Source organism: Diadema antillarum, unplaced genomic scaffold, assembly GCF_040938485.1.
Source record: "Diadema antillarum isolate AM-2024a unplaced genomic scaffold, OU_Dant_1.0 scf00000155, whole genome shotgun sequence".
NCBI classification, from domain to species: Eukaryota; Metazoa; Echinodermata; class Echinoidea; order Diadematoida; family Diadematidae; genus Diadema; species Diadema antillarum.
Window position 1 is genome coordinate 757,133 of NW_027271044.1, and position 16,790 is coordinate 773,922.

The 16,790-nt window shown below is 38.1% G+C and overlaps 1 protein-coding gene across 1 annotated transcript; it reads left to right on the top strand.

Annotated features, from left to right (window-relative positions):
• On the top strand, window positions 1-12,444 carry LOC139722026 (uncharacterized). Its single transcript, XM_071633350.1, has 7 exons — window positions 1-127; window positions 904-998; window positions 1,948-2,084; window positions 4,542-4,687; window positions 5,425-5,679; window positions 7,331-7,414; window positions 10,783-12,444. Exons 1-7 carry the CDS (start codon window positions 1-3, stop codon window positions 10,830-10,832), a joined length of 894 nt encoding a protein of 297 aa, XP_071489451.1. The 3' UTR covers window positions 10,833-12,444.
• The last annotated feature ends 4,346 nt before the right edge of the window (window positions 12,445-16,790 follow it).

Consider the following 16,790-nt stretch of genomic DNA (forward strand, 5'->3'; position numbering starts at 1 on the left):
ATGGATAGAGAGGGGAGTCAGAAGGGCCACAAGCCGGCCGCTACAATCTTTGGATCGGGCACACATGAGCTTAAACTGGGCAAGAGCTTCCAACAGGAGAACAGCTGTGGATTCCATACCATCCGATGTAAGAAGAGGAAATTGTAGCTGCTAGCATGTCATGAGTACAGTTATAGAGACACCTTCAATTTAGCTGTTCTGTATGCATGTATCGTCCCTTTGTATATATATCTAAGAAACTTTGAACAAACACGGAAATTCAAATTTTATGAAATTGGGAGTTAAGTATCTCTTCTTGAACTGTGGAGCATCTTGATGTTAAGAAATTCTCGTTGACTTTTTTAAAATAATATCTCTTTTAAATATTGAAAGGCTTTGTAATTTGCCGTTCTTTTATTTTCCAACTCTTTTTCTCAAGGGAAGGGTAACTTGGAAGATACGAGGTACTCTTTTTGTGTGACCCTTTTATGGAAACTATTTCCAGTCTGTATGTTGTTTTTTCTTATTTTACTTCTCCATCCCACTTAAAGTAAATTTGTACTCCAGAATGTTATTGACTTATTCCTGTTTGACAATTGTTGTTTGGGACAATGGTTCTGTAGAAGACTGTTATAAAAATGTTTGAGAAATCAGTTCCCAATGTATAAGTACATGCATATAGGGCAATGACTTTAATACCTGAAGTCACTACGACTGTAAAATATCATGCACAAATAACCCCTTCAACCCGTTGAGGATGAGTCCCGAGTATACTTGGGCATGTGTCTATGGGAAGTGCGTATTGTAGCAAAATCAGTCCATCCTCAATGGGTTAAGAATAGTTGGTTTGTTCTCACTGGCCAAGTTAAAGACAAATTGTAAACTCAGCCAGCATAGTGTTATTTTTGTCACTTTCTTTTTCAGATGACTTCAAGCCCGCATCAGTCGATCACTCGCGCGAGGCTGCACTTGACGTAGGAGAGAACAGCGAAGTCAACATAACATTCCCAAACATTGAGGTAATTCTGCAGTCCCAAGCACTAGTACTTGTGTAAAAAGAATAGGGTATACTGTGTGCGTATCCCATAAAGTGCTTTGTTGAAAAAAAAAAAAATGGCACATTCAGTGGCCTGTTTGGCTTGTTGCTCATTGGCACCTTGAATAACAGTATTTTGTCACAGTGACATAATTTGACTAAAGGCATAAGAATTATTCATAGTTGCCAACACTTTGAAATGCTAAAAGGGTAGATTTGTGAGGGAGTGAAGCGACCGAGCCCTAGTGGGGGATTTTTTGTTGTTGTTTTTCAACCTCAAAATATACAATTTGGTGCATGGACATAATATTCCAACTGTTTTCGAGAGAATCAGTGCACAGGGAAGGGGCAGTGCAATTTTCATTTTGTTTGCTACAAAGTCAAGTGTATTAGGGTTAAAAATCGGTAGCCAGCTAAAATCTGTAAGTTGTCTAAGCTGGGCAGTTGTCTTCTGTCCAAACAGTATAGTTGGCAAGTATGATTATACATTGTATAAACTTGAGGAGATGTCCTCTTCAAGACTTTCACTCATACTGCACAATCACAGTCTTACACTTGAAACATGATCATAAGAATGTTAAATATATTAGTCCCAAAACTAGCTTTCTGCCAGAGAAAAAGAAAGAAAAAAAAATCACGCACATCCCTGGTATTAAATACTTCTGGGTGTTTTAGGTCAGCTGTACAGTTGAGATTCTGGCTTCCCGTACAAGTTTATGTAGCCGGATCAACATGTGTGCCATATCCTAGTTAACTGAGTGAGGCATGCCTGTGTGAAACTCACAACCTTATTTAAAGACTAGTACACAATGATTACACCACCAAAAGTCATAAAATATCACCTCAACACTTGGTTTCAGAGTGTCAAATTTTTATGCCATGTGACTACTCTATACCGGTCAACAATCAAGCATTTTCGTTTTTCATTTCAGAATAAGGGACCAGAGAGCACTGTGTTCGGCGGGTCAAAGAAGCCGTACCAGAAGGAATGCGTGCTCATCTTTGACCACCGCACCGGGGAGTTCACACTGGAACGCCTCAGCTGTAACATCCAAGTTAAGAGGCAGAGGTATGTTTGTGACTCACTATTTAGCAATGCAGCAGAGAGGCTGGCAACCCCCTACAGGCAACTCATGTCATAACAGAGTCCTCGGGACCGGCAATATTCTTTTGTTGTATCGAAATTTCCTTAACCCTGTTCCCACCGGGGGGGCACTTTTGGCCCCCCCTCGACGTTTCGCATGATTATTCCGCAACGCGTGATGCTCTCACCACAACATTTTATGACTTTTTTCTTTCAAGTATCGCGCATCTTGTGAGACCAATTTGTCCCTCTCGGGCATACCGTTTTGAAGCCACGCCCCTTTGAAAACAATTCGTCAACCCTAAAATTGCTCAAAAACATGATTTTGTGTACAAATCCAATGTAAATTGTGTTTTTGCAATTAATTCATATAAAAATGAATATTTTTACTTTCAATGGCTGATAAGGATTTATTTTAGCCTGATTATGCTTTTAAAAGTTTCTGCGACAAATTTTGACGAAAAAACAACAAAAACAAAAAGTAAAAAACAACGAAACACATACGAAATTCAATAAACAATAAAATACATAAATAATTATGAAGCCGAATTTTTGCTTCAATATTATTGTTGAGGATATTGAAAAGAATATGTTCACCAAAAATTAGAAGTCTTGGAGCTTTATTTTTTGATTTATAGGCAATTTTTTTTTGCATAAATTAGCATAAATTAATCAATATAAAATAAATGAATTAACATTTGAAAAGTCTAACTATACAGTCTTGTAGATTACATTGGCCTCTACCTTAGTGCAAATTTTTGCGAGGATAGCGCGATCCACGACCGAGACCTGAAGGGGGGGGGGGGGGGGGGGGGGCCAAAAAGGCCTCCCCCCCCCCCCCCCCCCCCGTAGTTTCAAGTCCCTCAAAAAACCCGGTGGGATTAGGGTTGAAACCAAATTAATAAAAGTATATAAAGATATATGAATGGTAGATTTGGGACCTAACTTTACTCCTGTGTTGTAACAAAAAAATTTGTTATAACTGTGTTAGTTATAACGGGAGTGCACTGTATGCAGTTAGCTCCATCTGAATTTTGGCCAGGAAGAGAATCTATGTTTTAAAAATGATGGATTTGTTACATGCAATTTTAAAGTGGATGGTGGAAATGTCTCATCACTGTATAATCATAGCGTTTGTGATGTGATGGAGCGGGTAACAGTGTCAGATATAATTTGTTTACTGTATACGGCGAATATTTCGCAAGGTTTTTATTCTGGCGAATTTCGCGAATTGGGTGCTATTCGCGAAATTAAAGACACGCGAAAATATTGAATCTGATCCCTATGTGAATGTGACATACGCATGTACATTTCTCCGTTCAGTACAGGACTCCACGATCGCGAATTTAACCACCCGCGAAATCGTCGGGAATTCCCGATTCGCGAAAATTTAGACTTGCGAAATATATGGCATATATATACAATATTTGGAATTGCTCAGATGATATGCATTGACTTTTTCCTTCTTCAGTCTATAGTTATGTTCAGACGGTCATCCCTAATTGCAAGGATAACTATCTTTAAGGATAAGTTCGTAGTTAAGCACCATATATATATAGACACACTCATTGATAGCTAACTTGAAGTTAACTCGAAGATAGCTATCCATGAGATATCTCATGGTAGGTGCTCTATCAGTGAGCTGCGGGGATCCCCACTCATAGTTAAGCATGGTGTGGACAGACCAAGAGAATAACAAATGGAGTAAAAGAAGCCTTTAGACATTTCTGTGCAGGAGATTGTTGAAACTCTTTTGTTTCTGTCACCATAGTGGAAATAGATTCTAGATCAGCTATTGTAATTGTCTCTATTGTCACTGAAGCATATTATGCTTGGCTGTCAATGGAGACTGAAGTGTAGTGACTATGCATTTATATTGTATTGCTTTGTGAATAACTTAGCTTTATGTTTGTGCAACTTGCTGGTCAGAAGTGCTAGTTAAATAGCAAAATGCCTCTTTAAACTGATTTTGTGTGGGTTTTAAAAGACCATGCAATATATTCATTTTTTTTAGTGAAGAGCATCAGTTCTCACAGCTTCCTGGTACACAGTATATAAAGCAAAGAAAATTCACTGAATATTATTAGTGTGAAATACCAATACACTGAATGGGCAATGTTAATTCATGTTCATACTGTACACATTCCACATATTATCAACTGTTTTTGTGTAATATTTTCTCTGTGCTTGCTATTGAAAATCTAAATGACTTTGTCATATGTGAATTTTTGTATTGTGTTTTTCTCTCCTATGCCCATTGGCTGCTATGAATTCAGATAACAATCCCGACAATTGTGTGTGTTTGTGTGTGTGTCTACACCGGGTAATGTTTTCTTTGTGCTCATTGCAGGCATTAGGCATTACGAAAAGCTATACTCAAATCCACCTGACCATCCCCACATGTGTATTTTGTTGATGTGTTTTCCCCAATTCTCAATGAAGGCAAGAGGGAACCAGCAAGGCCAAACTGCCACCTTCAAGACCCCTGCACAGCTCATCCAAGAGTTCACCAAACCCGAGGTCATCTTCCAAGAAAAAAGAGACTATCACTCCAACACACTCACCCGCTGCTCCTCTAGAGGTCAAAGGTCAGTCTCTTGATATCTTCATATTGGTGATGCTCCTGCAGTGTGTGTTCACTGTTGACGAGCAGATTGGCAATCAGCCACAAACCCATGATTTAGATAAACTTGTCACACAGAGAACACTGTTTCAAGTGGATTTTCTATAAACAATAGTCTTCTCTTTTTCCTCCAATTTTTTCCACTCAATATGTATTTTTTTTAAATGCATGATTTTTGCCGAAACACTTTTAACAAGTTAATCTAAATGATCTGGTGTCGATAATTTTGTTGATATACTGTAAGGGTGCACTCTGGAAACATTGATCCCAGGTACCCTTCTGAAGTAACTGATTAAGACAATGACAACAACTTGGCCACATGCGTGTAGACTGCGGTAGTGGAATTTCACTGTTTTTAGTGAAGCATTAAATAGAATTTTTACCAGCATTGTCTCAATACTGATAAATTTACAAAGGAGAGTGATATTTTACGTTTTGATCCCCATGTGTGGTACTGGGTGTTCAAATTCTGCCTATACAAATAAGATTGTTTGAAAAAAAAATTATTACAGGATGATTGACCCATGAAGGGTAATTTTAAGGTGAAAATTCTAATTGCTGAATACAGGGAGCACCAGACCCTAAAACTCATTCAGAGGGTAAAGATTTACATGTGATGTCATTGTACTACATAAGTCCAGAAACAGGCTCTAATTTGATATCAATATACAATGAATTGACCTTACTTGACCCCCTTCCCAGTTGAAAGGTCACCTGCCCCGCAGCCGTCTCCTCTCGCCACATCACAGCCCTCCCCCGCCCCGGGGAGCGTGCCCAGCGTCGCCGAGGCGGACAAGGGCGACGAGTCGTCGGACAACTACATGTCTCACAGCGACAGCGACGACGACGATAGCAGCAGTAGTAGCAGTGAGAGCAGCTCCAGTGACAATGAAGAGGAGGATGAAGAGGAGGACGAGAAGGAGGAGAGGACACGACCCTCCCATCACGGCGATCAGAGTGACGGAAGAGGTACTGTAAAAGTCTATATTTTTGCACAACTTATTTTTCACGCTCGGCCGAGTAAGATGAGTTTCGCGTGTTTCTGATTCCCTGGAATCAAGGCATCAACTACTGGACGACTACTTTTACAATAAAGTGTTGTGCTTTTAAAGGAAAATTCCCCAGACGGATAGTAATCAAGTTTGAATCCAGCAGTTTCATTCAAGTCCATTTAGACATTTGCAATTATTCACAGTGGAATCTGACAAGAATTCAGGAATTTCTTCAGATTTCAATAGGATTTCTAACAATAAGACTACTTCTCTTTATGGTGCCTCAGCAAGAATTTGAATACAGTCAAACCAGTTTTTAGTGGCCATCCAGGGGAGACAAAAAAAAAAACCCCAAGTGGCTGCTGTAGACAGGGTCGTTAACCCGTTGAGGACGAGTCCTAAGTATACTCGGGCAGGTGTCTATGGGAAATGCATGTTATGTAAATATTAGCACGTCCTCAACGGGTTAACATGACTTTTCTCTTGGGGAGAATTGTGATAGTCGTGTATGGCAGGCGGCCGCTATAGACAGCAGTCGCTAGAGACAGATTTCACTGTACCAGTTACTGAAGAGGAATGACCCACCTCTTCAATCCCATTTAGTATCTCCACAAACAATTGTCATTCTTTATCTATACAAAGATGTATATGTAGTACAGTTTACCTGTAGTACTGGATGAAGAGATGATTAAAATCTGCATTGTTCTGCCCCTCTGTAGTCCCTGCCCCAAAACCTCATCAGGATCCCAGGTACCTTTTGAGTAATTACATTCTCTATTCTAAGGATGATTATTGTCAAATCTGATCATGAAGCATGTGAACTGCCTCTAGCATGCCCCATGCCATCATCAAGATCAAGTAGTCCTTTTTTTTAGAGGTGAAAAAGTCAGTCACAGTACTGATTTAAATGTTTTTGAATGGATTGAAGTGACAATGATTTGTTGTTGTAAATGAGTACTGTAAAACCTGAAATGTTCTCATGCGTTTTAAGTTCGTGAATATCACAAGAGCCAAGATTCGCGAAATGAAAATGCACATGAAAGTTCGTGTCTACACTATGTGTATTGAATGCCAGTGGCAGTTTGCAAAAATTTCATGCTGCCAAAAAGGCTGCCTGCTCCAATTCATGAAGATTTCATGCCGCAAAATGTCTTGCTCTATAGTTGGTGATCAAGTAGGTCTTTGCATTGATCCGTCTTCTCAGAATAAAGACTGCATGAGGTGAAAGTGTAGCTCTGACGTCATGATAGGCTTCAACTCTAGCCACCTTGGCTGAAAATACCACAATGGACAGTTCATGTGGCAAGTGCCAAAGTGCCCATTGAGGACAAGCTGAATTTGCTGTAACATTTGTTTCCCATAGACACCTGCCCGGGTATATTTGGGGCTTTTCTTCAACGGGTTATAATATCAATCACACAGTGGAGGACTTTTGAGAGAAAAAAATCCAAAAAGGGTATTTAAAATAAGTACTTCTCACTGTTGAGGACAGTCTTGTGTGTGAATGTGATATTATTGCCAAGTTTTGCATCCATCCTTCCATCCTTCCATCCATCTATCCATCAATACCCACCACTTGTATGTTTGACTCCCAGGAGCAGTAGGAGGAGCAGGAGCAGGAGCAGCCAGTAGACCCTCCCCGATGCAGCCCAGCCCCCAGTCCAGGCTTCACTCCGTCAGCCCACAGTTCATACAACTCAGTCAGTATAATCTTTACACTTCTTTATGTATGGCGTTTAATCAAAACATGTGACCCTACCTCACTTATTCCACAGAAATATTGCAATGGGTGTCGTTTTCAGTAGGCCTTAAAGTTTAATAATTTTTTTACCAATTTGAGCTTTAACCCTATTCTAACTGGGCTATTTGAGACCAAGTTTTTACTGGGGGGGGGGGGGGGGGGGGGGGGGGGGGGGGTCAATTTGACCCCCCCCCACTTCAGATCTCGACCGCCGATCGCGGGTTCACCGCAAAATTTTGCCTGAAGATAGAGCCGGATGTCAACTACAAGATTACATGGTCATACAAAAGAAAAATATTGGCTTTCTATTTTAAGTAAATTAATTATGCAAATTAATGCATGAAATCATATTTTCATCTATAATTCCATTAAAATGACTGAAGGATCCCTAAATTTTTGTGTCAGAGTTCCTCAAGACACACTGAACAATTTTCTTGTAAGAAAATAGCGAAATCAAAATCAATTTCTTTTGATTTCTGTTGTTTTGTTAATTTCTTATGTATTTTATAATTTTTTCGACCTTTTGTTTTCTATTTTTTTTGGCCAAAATTTGTTGCAAGCACTTTTTCAAGCTTATCTACATTAGAATTGATTAATTTCAATGGTTTAAAGTTGAAATAATCTAATTTATATCAGTTTAAAAAAAACAAACACAATTTGCATTGGATTTGCACACGATATCATGAATTTGAGCCGTTTTGGGGTTAACATGCATATATGCAAAACATTACGTAACTTCAGAACAGTGTACCCGGACGTCGCAAATTTGGTCTCAAAATATGCGGGAGACTTCAATGAAAAAAGTCATGAAACGACGCGGCAAAATCTTTGCGCATTGCGGAATCGTGGCGTGAAATGTCGAGGGGGGGGGGGTCAATTTGACCCCCCCCCCCCCCCAGTTGGAATAGGGTTAAGGGTATTTTTTTTTATTTAAAACCAAATATTACTAACTCTTTTTTAATGCAAACTCAAGTTTGGAAGCATGAAATAAGTACATGTATTAAGATTTTTTGATAGATTTTAGGGGCCTATATATTTTCGTTTGGAGTGGATTTCGATATGTTCCAACAATAGGACAGTTGAAAATGTGTATGAAACCTCAACAGAAACTTCAAATGCCAGTCGGCTGTGCCTTTGATACTGTGAAAGTATCGTGAATAGCGTGTGGTTAATGAATGTGCAAACTTCAAAGGTAAATCTGATAATCCAATTATGGTGGATACCAGAGTTTTCAAGGCATGCTTGTGTGCTTCGCCATATTTATCACTTTAAGCCGAAGACTGCCAAATTGCTAACATTTTGGACTAATACTTGATGAAAAGACTTGTATGCTGTAGGTAGGGTATGTCAGATTTTCCTGTCATTGTATGGGCAAGAGAAAATGTCAAACGCAGAGAGAAGGCAGTTAGTGTGTAGTTGTATTACACATAGTATTCAATACACAGAGTTTAGGACACAATCTTTAGCAAGCTTCAAATCTGTGACGTTAATGCTCATGATGCGCCGCCTTCCTGGTTGGATAATGGAAACAGCTGTCTGGTGCCTATGCAAGGCACCATTTTTTATGCCTCCGCCACGAAGTGGTGCCGGAGGCATTATGTTTTCGGGTTGTCCGTCCGTCCGTCCTTCCGTCCTTCCGTCCGTCCGTCCGTCCGTCCGTCCGTCCGTACGTGCTAACGAGAGTATGCTTATGTGGCTAGGAGAACAATAGTGCACAATAGATGGCCTTTATTCCGTCAGGCTTGTGTGGCTAAAATTTTTGCTTGTGTGTCTATTTTAACAAAAGGGAGAACAAAGGGGTAGACACACAAGTATATCACCGTGAGGTCGTCCGTCCGTCCGTCCGTCCGTCCGTCCTTCCGTCCGTCCGTAATGAATTTTGTGGACAAGGTAACTATCAAAACCTCTTGAGGTATACTAATGAAACTTGGCATGTATATGTATTAGGGGGTGAAGTTGTGCCTATTAACTTTTGAGTGCACATGCTCAAGGTCAAAGGTCAAAAGGTCAAAAGGTCAAGGTCAAATACATAAAATGTCACTATTTCCACCATATTTATTGAATGCCAGAAGAGATTTTCTTGAAACTTAGTGTATACATGTATTACCCAATTAAGATTCTCTGGTGAGAGTTTGGGTCATGAGGTCGAAGGTCAAAGGTCAAAAGGTAAGGGTCAAATACATAAAATTTCACTATTTCCACCATATCTATTGAATGCCTGAAGATATTTTCTTGAAACTTAGTGTATACATGTATTACCCAATTAAGATTATCTGGTGAAAGTTTGGGTCATGAGGTCAAAGGTCAAAGGTCAAAAGGTCAAGTAAGAATATTAAAACTTCTTTGTTTTCTCCGTACCTTGGAAAATTGTTCAAGGTATCTTCATGGAACATAGTATATACAAGTACTGACTGGAAGTGATTATCTAGAGAATGTAGGGTTCATGGGGTCAAAGGTGAGGGGTCAAAGGTCAAGTGCAACCCTTAAAAATTGTACTATTTCCCTCATATTTATGCAATGCCAGCAGGGTTATTATTTTTTTTTTACAGTTGGTGTATGCATGTGTAACCTAATAGCAATTCTCTGGAAAGTTTTTCTTTTCTTCTTTTTTTGCCTTAAAGGTCAAAAGGTCAAAGATCAAGTGAAAGTGCTGAACTAACTTTTTCCTCCACATCTCGGAAGTGGCTCAAGTTATCTTGAAACTTAGTACATATTATGCATGTTCTACCTGAAAGTAATTATCTTATGAATTTTAGGGTCGAAGGCCAGATGAAAATGGTAACAATTTACTATTCAATTCAGAAATTGCACTTTTTCTCCATACCAGTACATTGAAAATTACTCAATGCATAAATGTATGAATGGGTCAAAGTCAAGTTAAAGTCCTTAAATCCCCAAATACATGCTCTCCTATTCATCCAATTAAACCTAGGTCAAGGAAGGTGAACATTGAACACATTTGTGACAAACTTGTCATTTCAATATTTTGCCAATTTTGTGAAAATGTAATCACACATTGTCCACATGTACTATCTAGACCTATTGGGAAAATCATGCGTTATGGCGGAGGCATACCAGTCGCCAAAGCGACATTTCGTCTTAGCATTTACATCACTGATCTAAAGCTTGCTAATGAAACTTGCCAACAAACAGATATATACATGTATGTAGGTAGATGGGTAAACAGATGCTGTTATCACCCAGCAGGATTTAGTCAATGAATATGATAGAACAAAATAACAAGTACACTAACAGTGCAGATTGACAAGCAGATTGTTTCCAGATATAATAAGGTCAGATTTTGTTCTTTTATTTGGTTATCCGCAGGTGAAGATCTCCAGTTGAGTGAATCAGGGAGTGACAGCGACAGTGACTGATTCCTTGGTGCCAGTTCTTCCCAAATGCTGTGCAATCTGCTGGATGATAACCCAAGCATGTGTGCCAATGTAGTCATTATAGGGCAGTGTGTTCAGCAACTCTAGTGATCAGAATACACAGACTTACCGTGATGTTTCATTTTATAGCTCTGCATGTGTGCATGAGTATAGTGAACAGTCTGTGCGCAGTTCAGGATGTATATGAATATGCATTCCACGCTTGCCATGCACATCAACCTGTATTGCCGTCATTAGTCAGAGAAATGACTAAATCTCAGCTATAATTCATCAGATATTCTGAGGTCTTACTTTGATGTAATCTTTTCTTTTAAATTCAGGTTTCATATCAGGTGCTGTTCTTTTCCCATCGTTGTATAAATTGTGATACTAATGTCTGATGTACTGTGTGAACTTCATGTACTTTTTACACTTCTTTATTCTTGCAACAGAAATTATATAGAGTTCATGGTGAAAAGATGACATGTAGACTATCAAATTTGTGCATGTCGTGGCTTTGTGCCCAGAATTTGGCTATATTCATAAAAAACTCATCTGATCTTTAATGGATTCATGGACAAAACAAACATGAAACACAATTAGTGTTCTTGACCATCACATGTGATCAAACTTATGGAGTCAGCCAAAGTGCAGTGAACTGTTCTTTTGAAAGAACTTGTTGTTTATGAAGAAAGAAAAAAAAAATGAATGAGGTTGTATTGACAAATAATCTGCCCCAGTCAATACTGCGATCAAATCAAATGATATTGTAAGCAGCATTGCTTTATGATATAAGAGCACTGTTATTGCAAACCTTTTGTTTGAACACTGATATTTCTTGCAGCAAAGTTCAGTGTGTCTTATGTTGCTGTTTTTCAAACCGTGGTATAACAAAACTTCAATATAGCAACATGATTTCACTGATCCCAAAGAATTAATTTCAGTGAGCATCGACTGTAACTTGCTTTTCATGAAACATCTGCTGTAATAAGAGTGAATATGAGCCATACCTTGTGGTACAATCATGTATATTGTAAAGATGTTATCAGTTAAAGGAAACTTGAATGAAATGGGTTTATAGATATTTTCCCAGGAATATTTTTGTGCACCAGACATAGGAAGGATGTATGCAGAGTATTAAAGCTATACATATTTTGTGGGTCAATATCAGGCCGTCAAAATGTGCAACATCAATACATAATATTCTCAATTTTGCATTGCTTCAAGATGTACAATCCAAAGTGTTAAAAAGCTATGAGATGCATTAATCAATACTTGATATGACAATTTTTTTGTGCCAATGGAAAAATTTCTTTTTCTTTTAGGCTACTGAAGAAAAAATGCTGACACAAAGAAATATATTTGTGTATTTCCTCAATTCAAAGAAATTTTACGGTCAAGAGGACATCTTAACTCTGAGTTTCCACTTTCTAGCCTATGAACTTATGATGAAATTTGTCTTGTATGTACAAAAGGTTGTACAGTACATATGTTATTCAACGTTAAATCTTAATGTATGCCTTACTTTTATTTCTCCCACTTGCCTTTATGCTGTGTTTCATAAATGAATACCTATATGGAAAAAATAACAAAAAAGCAATGAATCATTGCATAATGAAACAAACGAAATGCCTAGAAAGCAGTAAAACCTCTTTTGATATGACAAATATACTATGCCTTGCTTTCTTTTCCCTCTTGCATGCCTTTACTGTGTACAATTGTACATGTTTTTCCTGAGTGATTACTGTAGCCTATCTGAATAAACACAAACACACAAACATTTCAGCATTGAACAATGATATGTGGGAAAAATGTGGAGAAAGCAAAAGAGCTTTCTACGTACACAATTGTGACCTTGCATCACAAAAACGAACAAAAAGTCGCACGCAGCGATTTTGTGTGAGGACTGAAAATAGGTGAAATGGGTCAACCTAGCCAATCTTTGAGTTTTTCGTATTTTCTGAAAGAACAAGTCTTCTTCTACATTATGTTAAAGTTTGGGATCATAAAACAAACAGGAAACTGTGTTTTTCGCTGATTTTCTCAAACACTTTATTGTTGAACAGTGTGATTAGATGTTTCTTATAGAGTCCCCTTTTCATTTCTTAAAAACCCTGTACACACTCTTCACTTTCAACTGTAATAACTTTTGAAAGGATACTGCTACTGCTTTGAAAGTTGTCATTAATCATGGACAAATGTGTTGATAAAGCATGCCTAATTTAAGCTTAGTCTGGTAATATCTTCACTATTATTGCTCCGGTGGTTAACACCTTGTTTTTTGTCCCATTCATGGCACAGCTAGCGTGGCTTGGAAAAGATTAAGCGCTTGAATAGACTCTTAACTTCAGAGCCTCTTTTCTCAGTTCACACTTTTCCAGAGTGTGTGCTTTCTTTCCAACATTTAGACAGGTTAGGAGAGTCCATGTGAATTGAGTTATACATCATTTTAAAGCTTAGAGTCTGCTCTTTCAGAATCTGCCTTAATTAAAAATCCATGTCTGGCGACTTTTTGTTTGTTTTGTGGTGCAGGGTCACAATCGATGTTGTTATCTCCAACTACTGTATAGCTCACTATTCCCTCCTGCATTTAATCCTAAGATTACTTTATTCCCCTTAATGTGAAGGAAAGCCTAAAGTAATTCCAAAGTACATACTGGCCTAAAAGTGTCCACTATGGCTATAAGACACACATAGAAATGTATCATCTTGTTCCTTTATTAATTGTCTGTGCTGATTTCTCATTCCTTTTTTGTATGGCTGTTCAGTTCACTTAGCAAAAGGCTGTCAGTACAGCACTCAGTAGTGACAACATTGCAGTCAGGGTTATGGCAGCAACTTGAATACAATGTACATTGAATTTGAGTACAGTGCACTCCCGTTATAACAAAGTCCTTGGGACCAGCGGTTTTCTTTCGTTACATCGAAACTTCATTATAGCCAAACAGTGAAGTGTATAGTGTATAAAGATATATAGATGATAATTTTAGGACCTGAATTTTCACTCCGGTGTAACGAGAATAACGCTTTGACCGTGTCCATTATAACAGAAGTGCACTGTAGTTGCTCTCTGAAAGAGTGGCTATGAAGACTCTTGGTAACTATGGCAACACAATATTGTCAGTTGCCATGTCTAATATATTTCCATTGCTTTTTTTTTCCTGTTTGCTTGAATGTTAACATGCCTTAACATGCCCTATTGATAGAATAAAAAACATGGAAACCAGTGATTATTCAGCATGTATGTGTGTTCAATATTTCACTTTGACTTCCATCTAGTGTTAACTCTTGTATCCATACAATTCTACATTTCAAGCTTATTATTCTTGTCAATTTGTTCGTGGGAAACAAATGGCCCACTATCACATGATCACATTCATTGAATTGCTGACTGGTATAAGTGGTATCTGACAAACCCATATATTATTATCCCATGACAAGTGTGTATTAGTAAACTTAAGTCGACAAATCGTGATCGTCAGCACAATGGATATGTCCCAAAATTGTGTTTTATCTTGTTTCGTTATTTTGTTGACTTTCTTGCAAGTCAACAGATTTTCTTCAATCTGGTGTGTCCACTGACGCAAGGTTTACTGTAGCTACATACAAATGTTAAACTTTCAACACATTGTGTGATTCTTGAGTGGACTGTACACCTGACCCCTCATAGGCAGGAATTCTCAGCTAGTCACAGATACAGCCAAGAAGGCTGGACGTACAAACAATATTTCTTTATTTTCCTTTCAGACTATAAAGCATTTTAAACTCACAGTGATACAAGCTACAATGTAGCTCCGTGGTAAAACACAGTTCCCAAAAGGGCTCAAAATTCACATTCCATCAGGCATTTGCGTGCAGTGTATCAAAAGGATCTGCAAAGAAACTTGTCTAGCTGACACGATCTGCCAGGATAATGACCTGGGGGTTTTTTTAGATAAAAAAGTGTACACTCAGTAAGTTTTATCATAGTACATTACTTTTATTCCAGAAGAGCCCTCCCCATTCAGTAGTAGGTAGGTAGAACATTGCATGATTATTGATTGTGCCCTACAGCCATTTTTCAACAAGCTGCATGTGATTCACTCTCATGTGGAAGATTGGTGTATACAGTATGTCCCAGAAAAAATTACAACGGGACCCTCCGCAATGATATCTTTAAAATTATAGAATCAATCTAAATACAACTACAGGGTATGAAACTATAACTCATTGCCCACATCTTACAGAAAACCCCATTCGATTTGCTTCTGTGGTCAAAGAGAAATGAGGAATTTTGTAGAGGATGTCGGGAATCTCTTCCCTCCAAGTTCTGTCTATTGTATCCACACACAAGATCATCAAAGTGCTAAACTTCGAAGAATCAGACTCACAATATGCTTTACAACAATCCACATTTCTCTGTGACCGCTTAACTAAATCGAATGGGGTTTTCCGCAAAATAGAGCTAAAATGTTACATTTTAAGACCCTGAAGTAGCATTTAGACAATTTAATCATATTGGGTGTTATCAATGCAAAAATCGAATTGTAAGTTTTTTTTTTGGACATACTGTACTGCTATGGCCCGATTTGTCAATTACCATCAATCAATTACAGTGGACTCCCATAATAACGAAGTCCTCAGGACCAGCATATTTCTTGCGTGACATTGAAATCGTGTTACATTGTATAACCGTGTGAATAAAAGATATAAAACAGAGAGCCGATGATGCTGCGGCCTGAATTTTTACTTTCTTGTAACTGGAATTTCGTTATAACCGTGTTTGTAATAACAGGAGTGCACTGTATAAACCTATGTAGCAGCCACGATAGGGTATGTTCTCAGGTTACAATACTGTCGGCTAATATCACAATATTTGAGACACAGCATTTTCTCCTGCGACAATTGCTCCAATGTCTTATTTTCTCCAAGGACATATGTTAGGGTTAAGAGTTGTGACAGGGTTTTAGGTTTAGTTTGATCTGGGGATTAGGATTAGGGTTATATTTGTGGGTAGAATCTATGTTTGGTTTAGCATGCAGATATTTTTGGGAATGATTGTTGCAGGAGCAAATGTCACTGAACCGACACATTTCACACACTTCTATATGCGACCATTTTAGAGCAAAAATCAACAGTTCTTGCAGTTAGTTTGTTCTGATTTCACATTAATCTTCATTGTGTGATCAAGAATATCTGGAAATATGGGGGAACCTCACTATAACAAGCTGCTTGGGAACATGACAGTTTCTCAATGTATTTGACAGCTCATTATATAATATTGTATCAGGGATGAAAAACAGAATATAAAAGGTCTGGGACCTGTAAATTGCTTGAATTATATCAGTAATTTGTCATATCTAACTTGTTAAAATGATGCTCCACTTCATGTGTATCAAACCATTTCAAAGAAAGTCTGTTGACAATTTCTCTAAGAAAACAAAAAACAATACGAAAGTCTTCACTTATTTTACAAAAAAACTTTGTTTGTGTGCAATTGTGAGTGTGTCTGTGAGTCTCTTACATTCAAACAGACATATATGTATTACACATAAAGAGATTTTATGCAATATGCCAGTCACGTTTTCCTTCTGAACATAATTAACACAAAGACTGTGTAAGAAAATATTTGTGAAACACATAACACGCTTTATATTCCAGATTCCACACTTCTTTAGCATACCTTGCTATGCAATGGGACCAAATATTGCACAAAGTTATGTAAATCTTAAAAACAAAACAACACCCAAACAAACAAACAAACAAAAACACACTTTCTCAGGTGACAGGGACAAAGCCATTACTTGTGAGTACAACGTATTCACATCTGCAAGAGTACCCTTTTGTCCTGATTACACCAGCACCTCTTAATAACTGCACTTGGAAAAGATTTTAGTGTACAAATAGTGAATGGTCATGAGTGCAATGTTTCAAGATTTTGCATGAGGTGACAGATGAGGCACTTTATTAAATAAACTCTAG

What these genes read in the sequence shown, in the direction of transcription:
- LOC139722026 (XM_071633350.1), top strand. Translation starts at nt 1, where the DNA reads ATGGATAGAGAGGGGAGTCAGAAGGGCCACAAGCCGGCCGCTACAATC. An exon ending in TGCTCCTCTAGAGGTCAAAG is followed by an intron (nt 4,688 to 5,424) that starts GTCAGTCTCTTG and finishes CCCCCTTCCCAG; the next exon opens with TTGAAAGGTCACCTGCCCCG. An exon ending in CTCCCATCACGGCGATCAGA is followed by an intron (nt 5,680 to 7,330) that starts GTGACGGAAGAG and finishes GAGGAGCAGGAG; the next exon opens with CAGGAGCAGCCAGTAGACCC.